At 36.1% G+C, this 21,502-nt stretch overlaps 1 protein-coding gene across 2 annotated transcripts in view; it reads left to right on the top strand.

Annotated features, from left to right (window-relative positions):
- Window positions 1-21,502, top strand: part of CDK17 (cyclin dependent kinase 17) — a 142,228-nt gene that overhangs the window by 78,309 nt on the left and 42,417 nt on the right. For both annotated transcript variants that reach the window (XM_074271316.1, XM_074271315.1), the window contains exon 4: window positions 961-1,094. In XM_074271316.1, coding sequence (XP_074127417.1) covers window positions 961-1,094 — 134 coding nt within the window. The remainder of the gene's footprint in view (window positions 1-960; window positions 1,095-21,502) is intronic.

Genomic DNA, 21,502 nt, shown 5'->3' with positions numbered 1-21,502 from the left:
AACTTACTAACTTAGCATTAAGCAGAGCTAAGTTTTTAAAACTTTAATGTAGACAAAATTTTTGGAAATATAGGATTGAAAACTTGATAATCTTTAATATAGGATGATACTTGGTGTCAAAGTAGGCAAGCTCATCAAGCAGGTTGAGTCAGAATGAACTTACAAAGAGAAAAAAGAAGAACAGAGAGTAGAACATTGTGGCACACAGTTAAGGATCAAGAAATTAGTCCAAGGAATGGAAAGATTGGTCAGAGACAAAGAAGAATTTCAAGGAATTGGGGGTGCTCAGCAATGCTGAAGGCAACCCAAGAATTGGGTTTGAGGAAGACTTAGAATTCACCAAGGAGCTTGTCAGGGAGTGCATTAGTGATCTTAAAAAAAGCAATTGCGTGAAAAGCCTAATCACGTGGAACAAGAAAAAGAGAAATAGGATCAGCAGGTATAGAACCATTGAAAAAAAAAGAAGAGCAGCAGAAAAGTTTACTGGCCTGATTAGTCTGGACTGAATTTAAATTAATTTAGGCTGGTTAGAATTGATACCTGAATCAGAAGATAATTAAAATGTTCAAGGGTTGGAGGAGGTATGTGAAGATGGTTTTTTTTCTAATTTTATTTTCCATAATATTGAGGTAGGTGTCCATTATTTTTTGAATATACATAATATATTTTATCCAGTATAAAAACAATACTCCAGAATTGATCCTTTATAAAACCTTCATTTTAAACCTCAAAATTCTAAGCTGTTAACTAGAATTACTTTGAGAAATAATGTTTTTGATATTAAATTAATTAAGGACTTCTACTGAGACTGTTCTTAGAATTTAAGTGAAATATATCACATAACTTTTACAATTTAGTTGAAATTAAATTATAATTTTACTTGTAATAATTGAAAACATGTTCACGAGGGGTTTAATCCATCCTCTAAGGAAAATAATGTGTGCTTTTTTTATGGCTCAGATATTGTTCATGAAAATTTAAAAATGGGATCAGATGGTGAAAGTGACCAAGCTTCAGGGACTTCATCCGATGAAGTTCAATCTCCAACAGGTGTTTGTCTCAGAAACCGGATACACAGACGAATCTCTATGGAGGTAATAGTTTTTCTGTTTAATATATGCTAAACCAATATAGTTACATGATTGAAGAAAATACAATCATTGGTTGTTGATAAATTTCTGTTTTAATAATCTTGACAACCTAAAGGCAATGTTTGTAGCTTAGTAAATACAAGTCATCTAATTGTAAAGAAGGGACATCCCTTGAAAATCCAAACTAGGCTTCAACAGCAATACTATATGATGATCAATTCTGAGAGACGTGGTCCTTTTCAACAATTAGATGAACCAAATCAGTTTCATAGAGCAGTAATGAACTGAATCAGCTACACCCAGTGAAAGAACTCTGGGAGATGACTGTGAACCACTACATAGAATTCCCGATCCTTCTATTTTTGTCCACCTGCATTTTTTATTTCCTTCACTGGTGAATTGTATACTATTTCAAAATCTGATTCTTTTTGTGCAGCAAAATAACTGTATGGACATGTATACATATATTGTATTTAACATATACTTTAACATATTTAACATGTATTGCTCAACCTGCCATCTGGGGGAGGGTAGGGAAGGAGGGGAAAAATTGGAACAAAAGGTTTTGTAATTGTCATTGCTGAAAAATCACCCATGCATATATCTTGTAAATAAAAAGCTATAATAATAATTTTTTAAAAAGAAAGAAAAAAGAAAATCCAAACTAGGATTTGTAATATAAAGATATTTTATAATTTGGAACCTTTTGTTAAGACAAACTCTTTTTAATCCATCGATATTTGCTTTAGCTATATGTCTTTGAAAATTAAACTTGATTCCTCTTCTTTGTTGTGTGTTTTACATAGTAAAGGACGTTATGACTCTTTTCTTGCTTCTTTCATTTCTAAGATATAAAAGAATAAGTAATTACTTCATAAATAAATGTAGATATACTTTTTTTGGTATCTTAGAATAAGTATCAAATACCATTCTCCACTGTTCTTACAGTATTCCCATGTTTCTCCATTCCAAATAATAAGGTGGTTATTCATTTTTCTTAATCAGATTTATATTATCACTATTCAGGGCTTAGTGTGGTATACAATTCCACATTTATCTTTAGACTAAACTCTGAATGCTTTTGCAGAAATAAATGATTGTATTTGATATTCCAGACCTTTTCTGCTCTCTTTAAGCTTCTCATTCCCTTATCATAGGTGAGGAATTTGCCTCTTACTTTTCTGGGAAAATTAAGCCTATTCACCATTAATTTCCTCTTTCCTCCTCAAAACTCTATCTAAGATAATGAGATGTCCCTTTTCCTTATAAGGCTAGCCTCCTTACATGTGTCCTTGATGCCATCTTCTCCTGGATTCTTCAGCTGATTGTATTCTCATTGAGGATTGCATCTTCAGCTTATCTACTGGTTCCTCCTTGATTATGTTCAGACATGACCAAATGTCCCCAGCCATATAAAACATTCACCACACTTCATTGTTCCTAAAAGCACTCATTGTATATGTCTCCTCGCTCTCTCAGCCATATTCCTAGAAAAGTTTATTTATACTCAGGCTTGCATTTCTTCTCTCTTTAACTTTTTGCAGTCTGATTGCTGACCTTATCACTCAAATGAAATGAAATTATTCTTGCCCAAAGTTACCAGCAATGCCTTCTTCTCCAGCTCATCTGATTTTTTCTTAGTTTTCATCCTTCTTGACTACTCTGCTAAAATTGTTGCTTTTGGTCACTCTCTTCTTTTGTATACATTTTCCTGTCTCTTTAGCTAGTTTATCACAAATTTCTTTTTATTATTAATGATTTGGAGCACTTTTTTCATATGATTAAGATGGTTTGCATCTATTCAACCCAGGCAATTTTTGTCTGCTTGCCTGTTGCAGAATGATTGTGTATTTGTGTCAGTTCATTATATATGTTGGATATCAGCCTTTCATCAGATGTTTGTTTCAAACTCACTCTCTTCCTCCCTCATCCCCCCATATTCCCATTGATTTTGGGGTTCCTTCTCCTTGATTTTTTTCTAGATGATTTCCTTTGTTCTTCATAGTCTTCAGTTTTGAAGTTTAGAGTTCTGTGCTCTCAGCACATTTTTCTATTTGAGGCAAACTACCGAACTCCATAGTTGAACTGTTTCATCCTTCTATAGGAATTATAACAGTATCATATTTTTTTCCTCTATCGATAATAGAAATATTTAATAGGATCAGAGGATTGTAGAGCTTGAAAGGAGACTATCTCCAGTGCCTTCATTTTGTGAGAGAATTAAAGAACAGAAAGGTAAAAGTATGTTTAGCTTGAAATCATACAATGGCAAACTCAAAATAACTAGGATGCCAACCCCATGATTTGGAGCTCAATGCTGTTTCTGTTATGTGTAGTATACGAGCCTGAGATTGCTTTTCTGATCAAACTTTGGGGTTTTTTTTTTCCTTTTATGTCCACTTGTTTCTTACTTATAGTGATCACCAATGGTATTATTCTTTCTATTGTTTGTACTTACATATGCTCTTCACCCTGATTTATTCAGATACTCCCACTGAAATGCTAAAACTTAAAAGTCAAATAGGCTGTTTACATTTAGTCTTGCTGGGTTTTTGTTGTTGTTGTTGTTGTTTTAAAAGCTAATTGTAGTCTTAATATCAGTCCGAATGATCAGTTTTAAGAAGAGGAATATGGAATGTTACTGTGGCTGTCGATTGTGTAGATTTCCTTCTAATGAATGAATTTCCTCTGAAATTCTGACATTTTCATATAAGTGAATTTGTCCCCATTTCACAGAAGATATGACATGGGCCATGTAAATTTAGTAGTGTTACATAAGTAGAAAGGATGTGTTAAAGCTTTATAACAGGAGATCAAATTGTTGATTTGGGTATGTGTGCTACAAGTACCCATTATCTTTCTTTTCCTTGAAGGAACAGATTTCTAGCCTGTAATAAATTGCCTTCTATATTGGGAAATTTGATACATTGCCTCTTTGGAATGTCCTAGATAGACTCTTAAAATGATGAGCAATCAGATCATATTATGTTATTAAGTACAAGGCAGTATTTGGAGTTCTGTATTCTATTCTTGATCTCGTAGATATTTGAGTTGAAGCAAATGAGTGAAAAACCCTCTCCCTTTTCTAAAAGGAAAAACATTTTTCTTATACTTTGAGGCTTAATATGTTTTCAAACCATTCTGAATTCATATTGTGAATGCTGAAAGCTATAGATGCATAAATTATTTACAAATACATTGTCTTTACTAGAAATATGCAAGAAGAATAAGAATTTACTTTAGAATACTACTCATGTGAATAGTGCTTTTTAGCCACAATATGGTATAGTGAACATAGTGATGAACTTCGATCTGGAAGACACTCAGATTTTCCTCAGAAACTTAATAGTGATATGGCACTGGCTTATTGCAGCTTCAGTTTCTTCATTTTTAAATTGGAGATAATAATAAAACTTATCTCACACGGTTTATTGTGAGTATCAAAAGACTTTTTGTAAACCTTAGAGCATAAAATTTGTAATATATTGTTATTTATTGACATTAGAGATGGATCCTTGGGATGCATGTACCTCTATTTGTTATTGTCATATATTTTTGGAATATGCCTACACCACCTTCCCTGAAGTTAAAATTTTCACTGTGTGACTCATACTCATAAGATCTTATTCAGAAGGAACTTCAGAATCCACTTAGTAGTCGAGGCTAGACCTAATCAGAAAGCTCTTTCCTACCATCCTACTTCCTACCAACAAGCCTTCATTTGTTGATCTCCATTTGTGTGAGATACCATATCCTGAGGTTGCCATTTCTTTTTTTTGGCCACACTTATGGCTAGCATATAGCCACCTTTGCCTTCAATTTTAATTAATTATTAATAGTTCTGCCATTTGGAACCAAGTAGAGCAAAATCTTAATTCAGCTATATCACAGTCTTTCAATATTTGTAGGCAGTCATCCTTTGATTTTCTCTTCTAGGGGAAACAAACCTAATTCCTTCGATCAAATTCAATCCAATGGCATGATCATTCTGTTCTATCCCTCTCTTCCAAGCAAAATGACATTAAAGGGAAAAAAATCATTGTGCTTGGCATTTTCCTCATGAAAGCAATTATTTGCTACTTAAAATACCAGTGACATTTTCATTCGCTGATAGCCAGAAGAATTTATATGTATTCTAAACTCTGTAAATCAGAGTTTCCATTAGGCCAGATTATTTAGATTTTTGATCTGATCTTGTTAGTCTTGATCTATCCTAGACTAGTGAACAACTCATGTAAGATTTTAGAATGATTGTATGTATTAATATTAAATCAGTTCATGCTTCAGGGGCATACTTTTTAAAATCAGTTACTTGGTTTGATACTAGAACTATTACTAATGGAGGTTCAGCACAGAAGTAGTAATTACAGGATTTCCCCCCAAATAGGTTTTTTTTTTTTCTTCTCAATGATATTGTAGATGTATGCTCTGACTTCTAAACTTATCTTTAAATTATTTTTGTCATCTTTTTTTCTAGCTCCTATATCTCTAAAAGTGGTTCATTTCTGTAAAAACATAATGTGTCAGACTATTATTTAAAGGCATAGATAAAATTGGTATCTGACTAATATGAAGATAATTGTCATTGCAAATATATATTTTAGGGATGAAATTCTAATTCCCATTGAAGACAGCTCTCTTTTGACCCTATATTTGAAGCTGGTGTTTGTCTTCCTTTAATTCAAAGAGTGTTTATTCCTCTGTACTTTTAGGCACAAGATTCTGTTTTGGATGCCAAGGAGACATGGATTGTATGTAGGGACAACACTTCTGTTTTGTAGGAGGCCATAATCTGAAGGGAGACTACAGCATGGACCCCAATAATTAGAATTCCTATTTAGACATCAGAAATGGAGAACAGAGATTCAAAGCATTGTAAGAAAATTTAGGTTCCTTTTGTTTTCTGCTGAAAGATGGTAGCTGACCAAAGCAACTTTTGAGAGCTTAGTGTTAAATTTCCAGTGTGACCCTTTAGATCTTGGAAATCAACAACTGCTATAAATCAGGGATTGGTTTATCAGTTATTTGATTATCTAGAGTTAAGAAAGTGATGGAGAAAATGTTAGTAATTCAAATTAAACTTAAATATGAAAGAAAAAAAAATAGTAGCTAAGCTTGTACTTGAAAAATGATCAGGTTTTCTTCAGGTAGGGAGGAGGTGGTGTATTGCATTTCAAACATGGGAGTGGCCTGCATGATTCACAGAAGCCAGAGATGATAGGGCCTGTAACTGAATTTGAGTGAAAGCACACATGAAGGGGAGCAAGAGTGTGGGGGGAGAACAAGTCCTGTGAAGTTTTGGGAGAGTGGGATGGAGTTGTTCATAGGATAACTGGAAAGGAAACTTTGAAGTCTTTTGGAACAACCCCTCCTTGCAATACTTCTCTCCTCTTGAGGCAGTCTCTGTTGGGGGTGGGGAGGCGACTCAATTCATGCATTCTGTGAAGTTGGGACTACTCTAGTTGAAGAGATGGTAGGACCACTAGACAGACACCAACATTACCTGTTAGAGACAGGATACAGAGCCAGGATTGTGGGCTGAGATGAAGAAGCCTGGGTGACTTGGGGGTGGTAATGCCCTCCATTGTTAAAAGAAATTTAAGAAGAAGCAAGGATTTTGGGGACTGGATTAGGAGAGAGACCAGGACTGGATATTACAGACCCAAGAATCAGACTTACAGATTTAGAGTTGTAGGCCAACCCTATTTCACCAATACAGAAGCTGAGGCCTAGAGAGGCTCTATGATTGCTCAGGGCCAAGCAGATCGCAGTTATCAGAGGTTGGCTTTGAATTAGGGTCCCTCCCAGTCATTGTCTTTTTTTCCATGAGCCAGTTCACTTAGACAGATCTAAGTTCAAATCCTGAAACAGTCTGTGTGACCCTGAGCAAATTATGTAGGCAGTTCTCTCTCGACCATTCCAGATTTGAACTAGTATAAGGAGTTTCCTCATTAGGAACTTCTGGAACTAATAGAATCCCAGGTTTCAACAAGCAAACACAGAGACAATTGTTTTTCAAATACTTCTGAATTAGCCAGCAAGCATTTATTAAGAGCCTATTGTGTGCCTGGCCCTGTGCAAGGTGCTGAGGATTCGAGTATAAACCATCAACTAGTACCTGCTACTCTCAAGGACCTTTTATTCCAAAAAGAGAGACAAGAAGTACATGCATAAATATACAGTGAATAAATACACATGTACACAAAACAGAAAGGTTTTGGGGGAGGAGCAGTGGGCAGTAGCAGTTGTAGCATCAGAAAAGGCTTCATTCCAGAGTTAGTGCTTAAGCTGCATCTTAAAGGAAAAGGTAGGGACTCTATAAAGAGGTGAGGAAACAGGGCTTTCCAGGCCTGTGGATTGGCCTGTCCAAAAAGATAAGAGGCAGAAGATTTAGTATTGACCAGTTTTCCTGTCTGTCAGAATGTGGGAGGGGGAATAATGTCCATGGAGTCTCCAAAGATCATTGAGGCTAGGTTGTATTGGGCTCAAAGAACTAAACAGAAGAGTTTTATTGGAGCCTTGAAACAGTAGGAGGACATTGGAATTGATTGAGTGACATGGTCAGATCTCCTTATAAGGAAAATTTCTTTGGTAGCAGTGGATAAGATTGACTGAAATGGGAGAGATTAAATCGGGAAGACTGATCTGAAGACTAAGAGGTGTTGAGGGCCGGAGCTGAGGGGCAGAAGCAGCCAAGTTGAAAGATTAGGAACTCTAGGTTAGAGAGAATCCAAGAGATTAGAAGGATGTGGGAGGAGAGTTTTGGGGGGAAAATAATGAGCTCAAAAAAAGTGTTTTATAGGTGTCTGGGACATCTCAAGTGTTTGAAATGTTCCATAGGCAATTGGTGACATAAGACTAAATAAAATCAGGGGATGGACATGTACTATATATACACATATACATACACACCTACATACAAACATACAGATACAGACATTATAAAGGCTCTTATACTTAAAACCATTGGGAAACGTTGTAGCCAATGGGAAGGACATAAAGGGTTTGGAGCAATTCTGACCTGTTCATGCGTGTATTGGAAAGATTGTTTTAGTCATTTTATGAAGGATGGAGGTAAAAATTGTCAGAAAGCAGTTGTATCTTAGATTTGATGCTAGAAGAGATCAGGAAGATTTTCTACTCCAGGTCTCCATAGCATTCACATCTTCTTCCCACTTCCTTTACTATTTTACAGATGAGGTGTATTTGGCTGGTCTGTGAAATGTGTGTAAAATAATAAGAGATATGAAAGGCTAGGAAGTTCATATTTTATTTGGTTGGCAGTGGAGAGCCACTAATAGTAGTCGGGGTTATATTATCAACATATCTTGCCTAAAGGCATCTTACATTGCTATGAGTAAATGGTGTTGCTGCTGCTTGGGCCTTTCCCAATGAGTTAGCATAATATTGGGACCAGCAGTCCTTCCTCTTTGTAATTGGAGGATTTCTTGCATGTGCTGCCAGTTCTGATTCCCTACTATTTAAGGAAGAATTGGGGGGAGGGGGAAGGGGCATTGGTAAGTGGTGGGTGACCTTGCAAACCACAATTTTATTAGAACATTAACTGCTTAAATCCAGTTTGGTTTGAGGGAATAAGTGAGTGATGCATAAATCAAAATAGTAAGGATAGACTGTTCTAATAGTTAGGAGCTACTTTGCTCAACTTTATGCTGATAAATTCGATAACTTAAATGAAATGGAAGAATACCTTCAAAAATATAGCTTGCCCAGATTAACAGAGGAAGAAGTAAGTAGTCTAAATAGTCCCATCTCAGAAAAAGAAATAGACCAAGCTATTAACCAACTTCCTAAGAAAAAGTCCCCAGGACCAGATGGATTTACAGGTGAATTCTACCAAACATTTAAAGAACAACTAACTCCAATGCTATGTAAACTATTTGAAAAAATAGGGATTGAAGGAGTCCTACCAAATTCCTTCTATGACACAGACATGGTACTGATAGCTAAACCAGGTAGATCGAAAACTGAGAAAGAAAACTATAGACCAATTTCCTTAATGAATATTGATGCTAAAATCTTAAATAAGATATTAGCAAATAGACTTCAGAAAATCATCCCCAGGATAATACACTATGACCAAGTGGGATTTATACCAGGAATGCAGGGCTGGTTTAATATTAGGAAAACTATTAGTATAATTGACCATATTAATAATCAAATTAATAAAAACCATATGATCATCTCAATAGATGCAGAAAAGGCATTTGATAAAATCCAACATCCATTCCTACTAAAAACGCTTGAGAGTATAGGAATAAATGGACTATTCCTTAAAATAATAAGGAGCATATATTTAAAACCTTCAGTAAACATCATATGTAATGGTGATAAAATAGAACCTTTCCCTGTAAGATCAGGAGTGAAACAAGGTTGCCCACTATCACCATTACTATTCAATATAGTACTAGAAACTCTAGCCTTGGCAATAAGAGCCGAGAAAGAGATCCAAGGAATTAGAGTAAGAAATGAAGAAATCAAATTGTCACTTTTCGCAGATGACATGATGGTATACTTAGAGAACCCCAAAGACTCTGCTAAAAAGCTATTAGAAATAGTTCAGAATTTTAGCAAAGTCGCAGGATACAAAATCCACATAAATCCTCAGCATTCTTATATATCACCAACAAAATGCAACAGCAAGAGATACAAAGAGAAATTCCATTCAAAATAACAGTCGATAGTATAAAATATTTGGGAATATATCTACCAAAGGAGAGCCAGGAATTATATGAGCAAAATTACAAAACACTTGCCACAAAAATAAAGTCAGATTTAAATAATTGGAAAGACATTCAGTGTTCTTGGATAGGCCGAGTGAATATAATCAAGATGACAATACTCCCTAAACTAATCTATTTATTTAGTGCTATACCAATCAGACTCCCAAGAAACTATTTTAATGACCTAGAAAAAATAACAACAAAATTCATATGGAAGAATAAAAGGTCGAGAATTGCAAGGGAACTAATGAAAAAAAAGTCAGAGGAAGGTGGTCTAAGTGTACCTGATTTAAAGCTATATTATAAAGCAACAGTCACCAAAACCATTTGGTATTGGCTAAGAAATAGACTAGTTGATCAGTGGCATAGGTTAGGTTCACAGGGCAAGATAGTGAATAAATATAGCAATCTAATCTTTGACAAACCCAAAGATCCCAAATTTTGTGATAAGAATTCATTATTTGACAAAAACTGCTGGGAAAACTGGAAATTAGTATGGCAGAAACTAGGCATGGACCCACATTTAACACCACATACTAAGATTAGATCAAAATGGGTCCAAGATTTAGGCATAAAGAACGAAATCATAAATAAATTGGAGGAACATGGGATGGTTTACCTCTCAGACTTGTGGAGGAGGAAGGAGTTTGTGTCCAAGGGAGAACTAGAGACCATTATTGATCACAAAATAGAACATTTTGATTACACCAAATTAAAAAGTTTCTGCACAAACAAAACTAATGCAAACAAGATTAGAAGGGAAGTAACAAATTGGGAAAAATTTTTTACAGTTAAAGGTTCTGATAAAGGCCTCATCTCCAAAATATACAGAGAATTGACTTTAATTTATAAGAAATCAAGCCATTCTCCAATTGATAAATGGTCAAAGGATATGAACAGACAATTTTCAGATGATGAAATTAAAACTATTTCCACTCATATGAAAGAGTGTTCCAAATCACTATTGATCAGAGAAATGCAAATTAAGACAACTCTGAGTTATCATTACACACCTGTCAGATTGGCTAAGATGACAGGAACAAATAACGATGAATGTTGGAGGGGATGTGGGAAAACTGGGACACTGATGCATTGTTGGTGGAGTTGTGAAAGAATCCAACCATTCTGGAGAGCAATCTGGAATTATGCCCAAAAAGTTATCAAAATGTGCATACCCTTTGACCCAGCCATACTACTACTGGGCTTATACCCCAAGGAACTACTAAAGAAGGGAAAGGGTCCTGTATGTGCCAAAATGTTTGTGGCAGCCCTTTTCATAGTGGCTAGAAGCTGGAAGATGAATGGATGTCCATCAATTGGAGAATGGTTGGGTAAACTATGGTATATGAATGTTATGGAATATTATTGTTCTATAAGAAATGACCAACAGGAGAAATACAGAGAGGCTTGGAGAGACTTACATCAACTGAGGCTGAGTGAAACGAGCAGAACCAGAAGATCATTATACACTTCAACAATGATACTGTACGAGGATGTATGCTGATGGAAGTGGATTTCTTCAACATAGAGAAGAGCTAATCCAATTCCAATTGATTAATGATGGACAGAACCAGCTACATCCAGAAAAGGAACACTGGGAAATGAATGTAAACTGTTATTTTTACCTTCTGAATCCAATTCTTCCTGTGCAACAAAAAATTCGGTTCTACACACATATATTGTATCTAGAATATACTGTAATATATTTAACATATATAAGACTGCTTGCCATCTGGGGGAGGGGGTTGGGGGAGAAAGGGAAAAAATCTGAATAGAAGTAAGTGCAAGGGATAATGTTGTAAAAAATTACCCATGCATATGTACTGTCAAAAAAAATGTTATAATTATAAAATAAAATAAAAATTAAAAAAAAAAAAAAAAAAAAGGATAGACTGTTCTTCCCATAAGTTTGGTGGTAAAGAGTGGGAAAGAGCATAGTAGTTCAGCAAAGGGGAAGAGTATCATGGTCAAGGGAAGGTTTTTGGTTTGAAGCCCATGGTGGAAGTACAAAATTAAATCTTTTGCAATAACCTAAATCTGAGCTTCTTCTTTGAGGGTGATCATGTTTGTTTGCCTTTAGAAAAAGGCACTTCAAATGACAGGACAGGGCTGATGTTTTATGAGACTAATCTTTTGGGCCAAAAGTTGTGGTAGGCATTTTTCTCCTCTTTGATTAAAAGCTCCATTAGTCATGGAAGTAATTGAGTAACCTCATATTTAAGGAATCTAGTTCTTGAATGACTGAAATGATTGTATACTCTTCCTGCCAAAATACCAATTTGTTGTGAAGTATTTGCAGTGTCAATCCTTGGGCATGCCTGAACTGTTTTTATCTCCCCTTCCTACTCAAAAAAAAAAAAAAAAAAAAAAGGAAGAAATAAAGAAATCTGAAATACGGTTGAAATGATTTTGGCTTTGTCTACCTCCAGATTTTGTTTTTGAAAGGGCCATTTTTGAATGTTGTCTACTATACATTAAAATTCATATTTAATAGTTATAAAAATTTTTCCTGTGCACTCAAGTTCCAGGAACTGAAGGTTGTAAGTGGCTATGACACTAATAATAAGGACTACAGTTGGAATTCAATCTCAGGTCTCCACTCTTCAAATCCAAGGTTTTATTTACTACACATAGCTGATAAGATCCACTGATAACTGAGATACTTAGGAAGCCTGAGCTGAGCCTTGAAAGAAGCTTATTTTTCAGTGAGACAGAGGAAGTGTATCTCAGGTGAGGGTTGTGGTCAGATATGCATTTTAAGACAATTTGGAATGAGTATGCAATGAATTTTGCGATCAACAGAGAACAATCAGAAGGCAAGCTTTTACTAGTCCAGGTGATAAAGGCTTGAAATGGGTAGTGGCAAGATATAGGGACTGAAGGGGATGATTGTAAGAGATGTCATAGAAGTAGATTCAATAAGACTTGGCAGCAGATTAGATCAAGGAAAGTTGTCATAAAGCAGTGAATCTCTGACCTTTGCTGACCAAGATGAGAGTGATATCCCTAATAGAAATAGAGAGGCTTGAATTGAGGGCAGGTTTAAGGAGAAATTTGAATTAGACATACAGACTCTGAGCTGCTATTGAGACATCCATGCAGTGATACAGAACTGGGTTTCATGAGATTAGAACTGATAGACCTCTACTTGAGGTGAGAGTTGAACCTATGGGAACAGATTAGACTACTAGAAAAGAGAAGGTCTTGTGGAACATCTGTGGTTAGAATACATGACATGAATGATTATCTAGTAAAGGAGACTAAAAAGTCACAAAGGCAAAAAAGCTACCATTTTTACCGCATTACATGCTCTTTATATTCATCCTCTTTTACCTGTCCTGGCCTTGTTCCTGCCATCTTTAGGACATACATTTTTTATATAATGATTGGTAGTTTAGGCACGTCAGTCTCATCAGATAAATTCATTGTGTCCCTCTCGGTGGACTTGCTTCTCTTAAATTTCATTCTTGAGCATCTTCTCTGTCTCGACTTGCCTATAGTATTTTAGGTCATACGGTTATTTTTATTTTTCATTTGAGCTTTGCTTTCCCCACTTTTCGGGTGAATATCAGATTTTGACAGATTTTCTGTCTCAGGTAACAGACTTTATACAAGAGTGGTCACTTCCCGAAAAGGTCCCATCATTTTTACAAACACTAGTTCCTTGTTGTTAGTAAAAATGAGACCCAGGATCAAAATTTATTCCTGTTACTTCTCTACCTTTTGAAGCAAGTCAAGAAGTTATTAGCTCTTCAGTTTTTGGAGGATTGATCTGTAGCAGATGAATAGATAATTAAAGGTGGTTTTGTTGTTGTTGTTGTTGTTTTTAAATCATATCATAAATCTGTGCTAGACTTGTGATCTATGCCCTAAACTCATGTTTCCTTCTGTCCTGGTGATGATATATTCCAGAGTCAGTTCCAGGGGAAAATTCCATTTTTTTCCCATCATGGAACAATACTCAGATACCCTCAGCCAAGATTCCCTTCTTCTTTAGTTCCTGAATTTTGCCACATGATTATACTTTGTTAACATAAAGCTTATATAGTGCTACCTGATTCCACTCCCTTTTACCTATACTGTTTCGTTTGGAAAAGTATACCCTTTCAAAATAATAGTCCAGAGATGGTCTTAGTGATACCCATGAGCTCAAAATTGTTTCCTTGCTTTAGGACCTCTACTATTTCCTTTTGTTTATTTACAGAATCTTCACCATTTGTCTATAGATACTTGAAGCTATAGGTTTTATTATTTAGTCCTTTCTTGGATTTTGACTCCTGTGAAATCCTAGATGTTTTGTACTCCATCTCTGGCCAAGGGTCTGTTATTTCTGTATTTTCTTCCCAATATCACACACCAGCTTCTCAGTTGGCTGTTTGGTCCCTGATGTTTTTCCCCTCTTCTATATACCTTGCATTCTTATGTGCAACTTTGAGGAAAAAACCAGACCATGTCCTTATAGTCTTTGATTTCTTGCTCAAGACTTCCTTGGTGATGACTATCAGCATTACTTTTTTTTCTTATGCCCTTATGGATCATCAGAAATGGGCAGCTGTCATCTGGATAACTTTGCAAGGCTTTGGCCTCAGTGCTTGGATTTCCTTTTTTTGGGGGGGGGAATATCACCCATTACTGCTCCCATTTTATATTGAAATTACTAAAAATTAAAAGTATGTTAGTGACTTGTGTTCTTTGTAGTGACTTCTGTAATCCATTTTCAAGATCAACAGATCTTGGTACATAAACTTTAATTGTTGCCATGGTAGTCTTTTTGCAAATATTTAATATAATTTGTGAAATAAAAAATGATCAAATGTGTAATGAAATTATGTTTTAGACAAAGAATAAAGCTAACTCTGCTCAATCTTTTTGTCTCTCGGAAGGGAGTCTTTTAGTTGCATCCTTCCATTAGCTGCAACTTTTTTTCTGTTGAAGATTTTATTTACACTAAACATGCCAAGATTGATGCATTTCACTTCCTTTAGTATGTCTACTTTCCAGTCGTCATTGGTTAAAAACCTACCCTGTAATGAGCTTAGTCAATGTTGTTAAATAATCTAAAACTTTTTGACTCTTTCTTCCCCCTTTCCTGCTTCTTCTGTCATAGGACTGGAGATACATGATCTATTTTTTCCTTGCTTTCGGGTTTGCCATGGCCTAAGAATCCATCACCAAATGGACAGCCTGCTAGTGATAGTTTTCTTGGCAATTAATGAGGTTGATCCTTGACAAGTAGATTCCTGCTATTGAAGGGACCGTGTAATTGCTTTTTTAATGAATCTTTATCAGGCTGCATGGTAGAACTTGTGTTCTCCAAACCTAGTCTTGCAGAACAATGGCCACTTTTAAGTCACTGTGAGACATGGGATTAAGACTTTGTGGATGGGGCAACTAGGTGGCACAGTGGATAGAGCATCCGCCCTGAAATCAGGAGGACCTGAGTTCAAATCTGGTCTCAGAAACTTAACACTTCCTAGCTGTGTGACCCTGGGCAAGTCACTTAACCCCAGCCTCAGAAAAAGGGGGGAAAAAAATTGTGGAGTAAACATTTTATATTTATTGATGGGGATTAAATCATCCTCTAGCCTCACTTTTCTCTGGATCTTTCCCCATTTAAAAACTTAAATTTTAGTCAACACTTTGTTTTTCCCCTCAGTGATTACATTGCTTTCAGTATTTAAAAATTAGCTTTTCCCTTCTAAAAGTTGCAGTGAACTCTTAATTTATTTAAGGTTCTTTACAATTGAAAAATTAAATTATTTTAACTTGACATACTTAATAGTTGGTGAAATATCTTCCAGAGGAAAAATGTAAGAAACCAAGGAATTGAATTCAATTTTTATAGTCAGTTGAGATTTGCATATAAATAATTATAATTATTTATAGAAGGTGATTAAGATGTAGAAAAATTTAAGTATGTTTGAAAATATTCAAAGAAAGATACAGATCACTTTCTAGATTATAAATTCAAAATTTTTATCTCTTTGTTCATTAAAGACCTAAATAAATTCCAAATTTTGATATGATTAATTAAAAGCATTTAAAAGTACTGGGAAAAATTATGAGACCACCCTGTGATTTGAGTTAGTTACTTAAGGAGAGCCTGGATATGAAAAACAATTGCCATCTCTTCATTTTACAACATTTTAACTGAATCGGACAGCATTCAGTGTAATTTTGACTACTGGCATGAATGAAATAATATTATGTGATTTATTTTAAAATAGCCAGCTTTAAATAGTTAAATATAGAAGGTTTCATTCATTTCCTGTAAAAAGAAGCATCATTATCATTTGTTGGCAGTGTGTGAGGGAGAATGGTATTTGCTGTATATTAATAAATCATATAACATGAGTCATCCTTGAGCATTCTCTGAACCCCATTTGCAAATGAGATGAGTTTCATAGTTGCACAATAGAGTGGTGTGATTTCATTCCCCTTTCATCTTAGCTTTAGAAAATATTTCTACTAAATTTTTCTTCTCATTTTGACATAGAACTTTCAAATTTCATTACAATAGATGAATTTCCCCAAATTTAACTGCTATACTCTCATGCCATCTTTTTAGTATCTTTTAGAGCTGCTGTTCTTTCAGCCACAGTAAATTTCCTTTTTGACTATAGGAATATACTCACTTTTATGAATTTTTAGGTATAATTGGCTACATTAAAAGACTGCATTTGTGTTATTAAAAAATTGTGTCACATATGCTTTTACTATGTAGATATTTTACCTGAAATATTCTGTGATTCATGGAATCATTTAATCTTGTAGAAATCTCATCAGCATTTCCTTTCTACAAAAATATTTGGCAATAACCCAGATGTAACACAAGTTAGATGCCTGGGACTCTCCCTTGCATATCCATTGCTTTACCCTTTGTAGCATTTTGGCTGTCTTTAAGTTTGTATTGTTTTAATGATGTTTTAGTAGAAATCATATGTAGTTAAAATAAAAATGAAGCCATTTTCTTAAAAGATATTGTCAATTGTAAAGGTCAACTCAAACTCAGTAAGGATATAAGTAGGGGCAGGGTATGGGATGAGATGCCTTTTGAAATTAGTTTATAAATATACATAATATATAAAGTCAGATGACATTCCATGTAAGACTTTCTAGAAATTGTGGTATAGATAAGATTTAAGGCCAGTTTGTCATGTGTTTTAAACTATAGAGACATTAATATGTGGTTTGATGTCATAAAATGTTCTCCAGAGAACAAAAGCACTTGTGTAGCTGTCTTATTAATGAGTCACTTGTGAGTACAGCTGATATGTTGTCTTTCTGAAGACAGCAAAGAAGCTGGGTGAGATAACTAATTCAGAGTGATGTTTCTCCAAAAACACAAATCAGTTTTGTTTGACCTTTTGTGGATTATGTGGCCAATTAGACTGACATCAACTGACTTTGGAAGTAAAAGTCTTTTTGTCTCTGATATTAGTAATTAGACACCTCTAGGACTAGAAAATCCATGATTAAATGTGAGGGTATTTGGGGGGCATTGATAAATGAATGCTTTTAGAAAGAATTTTTTGGAAGTTAAAACCCTGATAGCTAGTGGTATTTTTTTTTTTCTGTATTCAGGTTACTCAGTGGGTCCCATAGTAGGAGTCTCCAGAAGGGAGAGCCTTAGAAATCTTAAGAAATGTGGAACAAGAACCTTTAGTTTGGAATCATATGCATCCCAGTCTCTACCCTTCTCTTTGTGTCCTGTGGCAAAGGACAAACCACAACCAAACTTTTCTCAGCTATTATTCTAAAAAGGGAATTTCAAGGTGGGAATAGGTAAGGGATGGAAGGCGAAGAAAACACTAAGGAAATCCATCATGGTAAATCTGAGTGTATATTTCTCTATCTTTCAAAATGTAATATAATCCCTTATGAAGCTAGAAATGATGCATCTTTGTCTTGTATTGTTGCTCCTAGTAGAGGCACATTCTTTGGAACTGGAACTTGACAAGAAGGGGAATGTTTGAATGTTTCTTCCCACTTCTTGACATTTGGGGATTGGGATATTGTCATACTAAGTGACAATTGGAATATTGTCATTTGGAATTAATTGGAACAAGATCATAGATGGTGGAGGAAAAGCATACGCTGATTCAGGAAAAGAAAAAAATGTCATTCAAAATGTTAGGACCAATTTTCACTCATTCTTATCATTCACTTGCAACATCACTTTGAAATGATGACAAAATCTTTGTCCCCATCAGGAGAGAAAGCTGGAATTGCATTCCTTTCCTTTTTTGCTTATCCAAGCAACTACCTTGCCATATGTACTCATGATGCAGACAGAGAAGACAGAGGGAGAGGGAGAGAGAGAAGGAAGGACAAAGGGAGGGAAGGAAGGAGAGAGAGTATGTGTGTGTGTTTCTGTTTTATGAAAATGTCACAAAAATCAATAGATTTCTTTTTTGGAAATGATGCCCATTTTTTATCACCTCCTAAATTGCACAAGTTAGAGTTAGGAACCAAATAATAAGTTTTTTAGAATTATTTGAAAAATAGAATTTTCTATACTCATTTTATTTTCCATGCTAAAATGATAATTATTAACTGCAAAGCAATATGAAATTGCAATTTGCAGCAGTGGAGAGTTTTTCACCTTTCTCATCAAATGACACTGTTCACAATGCCCCTTTAATGATAATATTCTGTGAAAAGCCCGGGCTGCATTTTAAAAGGCATACTGATAACAGTATATTCTGAGAGGTAATGCAATGTAGTAGAAGACTCCCTTGAGGAAATCACTGAGTCTGTTTTAGTTCTGCCAGGAATCTCAGACAACAAGTTACAACGTAGATGCTGATGGACTTTTGGTAGAAGGAATTTTGGGCCTAGAAATCATTTGTACCACCGAAATCTTAGTTCTACTCCTCCAACCCACGCCCCCAAAACAACCCAAAAAACTTTGAGCATATTTAGCATTTGTAGACTTGAGAGTTGTCACCCCTGTGCTAATATGAGGTAACATCTTGGAAGAATCCCCAAGATAGTAGCAAGCTATTAGAAATTGATACATATTTTCTTAACTAATTGGTGCTGTTTGATATAGTGCCCATTTGTAACTTTATTCAAAGAGAACAGCAGAGATTTGCCTTAATATCATGCCTATTAAATGATCAGCCACATATTCTGTAAGGAGGCTTTTAGAGTCAAGTGGTTTTTTCCAGTCTTGATACCTCAGGGGATGATGCTATCACCAGGAAGCCCCATATGAGCATTGTGAAGTCCAGACTAGCTCCCTAAAGGGCTCAGAATCAGCTTATCTCAGGATAAGCAAAAGTCCTTGCCCCATGTTGGGCGCCAAAATGTCATGATCTGTTTCTGTAAATCATAGTCTTTCTCTGTGTGGGCAGATTTTCTTGGGGAGCTTCTGGAGGCAGCCTTGGCTTTAGTTCTTGTCAGAATGTCTCCAGCCAGCTTCAGTCTCTAGCTCCCTCTGAATCCAAAGCCTCCAGCCAGCACAAAGGTAGACGTGGGAATGAAATCTTGACTCTGAATCTCCTAGAGTGTGGGAATCAGACTCTGCCTCCGAGAGTGTGGGATTGTGGATTTCCCAGAATTCAATCCTAGATGTGAATCTCCCGGAAGTCCATGAGCAGGCTTTTCCTTTAGACTTGTGAATCCACTGAATCCTTGTTCTGAATCTCCTTGAGCTTCCCTGAAGTTCTCCTGGGAAGTTTTCTCCTTGACCCAATCCAGACTGACTTCCCCACTCAATGTTGGCTCCTTATATCCTCCCAGAGAATGGGTTTGTGGGAATTCCTTACAGAACCAATGAGCAAACTCCTTTAAAGGTGTGAACTGAGCTAGAGAATTGTTAAGTACCAGACAACTGACTTAGGACCTAGTAATAATCCTAACAGAGCATGATGCAGGTTCCCTTGTCTAATCTTAATATAAGGCCACTGGGAAGAGACAGCCCTTTCATCTTGAAAGAAACTCTAATCACTTTTGAGGAACATTGTTTTTCCAAAAGTCTTTTAGGCCTGGGAGCAATAATTGGTTCATTTCTTTCCTGTTCTCAACCCTGTGCATTTTAACCTGTGCACAGCTATTATATAAATGGGTGACAGAGGGAGTAAGGGGCAAGGGAAGTGATGGGAATTGCTATCCCACTCAACAGAACATGAGCCAAGGGACCTTGCTAAGATTAAAAACTGTCAGAAAACTCCAGGCATTGAATTGGGTGCTTACCTGATGCCATTTCCAGAAATTGTGCACACAGTCATTTAGAAATGTGCTAGAACAAAAGCTGGATGGACCACTTGGTGGGTGTTTTAAAAAGACTATCTTGTTCAATTAAGGGTTTTCTGAGATTTGTGATCTTATGATAATTACAGTATTTCAAATGCCTGTTAAAGGTTTAGGTTTATTGTGCTATTTTGTCACTGAAAAGAAGAAGGGTTCAGGGAGGACTTTGTGAAGGAACAGAGAAAAAGACTTGGATTGAGCAAAGAGTTATAGGAGACCAGGATAGAAACAAAATGAGCAGACTGCTTTGTGTTGGAAAGCTTACTAAATCTTGTGTTTGGTCTTGTACTCTTTCCCAGTCTTTTATTGACAAAAATGCTTTTCCTGCTCTCTCTTTTCCCTGAAGACCTGCTTGACTTTAGCCAGCGAGTATGGTTGTTTATTTGCACATCCACAGACTGAAGATTCCCTCAGAAGGAAATAGTCTCTATCCACTTGTTTTCTCTCCTGCCTAATTCCCAAACCTGCTAACATTGAATGGTCTTCCTGTAGTTACTTGATCTGTAGTGATTCCTGTCCTGAAAGCCCCCATCTTCTTAGATGCATGCACACCATGCTAACGGCCCTCCAGCCCCATCAGTCACATCCACAGCAGAAATGGGAAAAGAAATGTCTCTTCAGTTTCTTTGCTTACTTTGCCCAACAAAGGAAGTAGTCGGCACTTATTGGCTTGTCCTTTTCTATGCCCCTTCAGCTTCTTGGATTGTCAGCTCAGGGCAGGGACTGGTTTTGCTCTTTTTTGTATACCCAGTGTTTAACATAGTGTCTGGCACATCGAAGGCATTTAATTAGGCTTTTCCAGCATTCTAATCCCCTCTCTCTGAGATCTGTGCCTCTTGAAAACTCCTGAGGGAAGGTATATTTGTCTGCTTTTGAAGTGCCATCATACATTCTTCTAAAACCTTCATTTAGCATAATCACAATTTCTGTCTGTCCCAAGCTCCTGCTTTTTTGTGAACCATTTTATGGTATAAAATGGCTTGTAAATGCAGCCTGGTATAGTGGATGGAGGGCCACCCTGCTGGCATGGTAGGTAGAGGGCGATATGGTGGATAAAGGGCTATCCTGGAAGTCAGAAGGGATTTGAGTTCAGGTTTTGCTTACATATTCCTTGCCAGTCTGATGTCTACTGGCTTTGTATTATAGATTGAGCCTCTCCATGTTCCAGATAACTTAGTTTGATTCTTAAAGTAGAGGTACTTGTCGTGCTGCATTAGCTTCATCATTATCAGTACTGTCACTGGCATTACCACTTTAATAGTGAGAGGGTTTCTATAACCACAGTTCCTTATGCTGATGAAATCCTTGACACAACTCTCTCCCCGAAGCTAATTTACCAGAAGGAAATTTTCTCTCCATGGATTGTTCATCACCTCAGATGTGCATATCTGCTTGGATTGGGTCAGTCTACAT

The sequence above is a fragment of the Sminthopsis crassicaudata genome, chromosome 5 (assembly GCF_048593235.1).
Source record: "Sminthopsis crassicaudata isolate SCR6 chromosome 5, ASM4859323v1, whole genome shotgun sequence".
NCBI lineage: Eukaryota > Metazoa > Chordata > Mammalia > Dasyuromorphia > Dasyuridae > Sminthopsis > Sminthopsis crassicaudata.
Note: the sequence above shows the minus strand (reverse complement) of the source record. Positions and strands in the feature narration are given on the sequence as shown.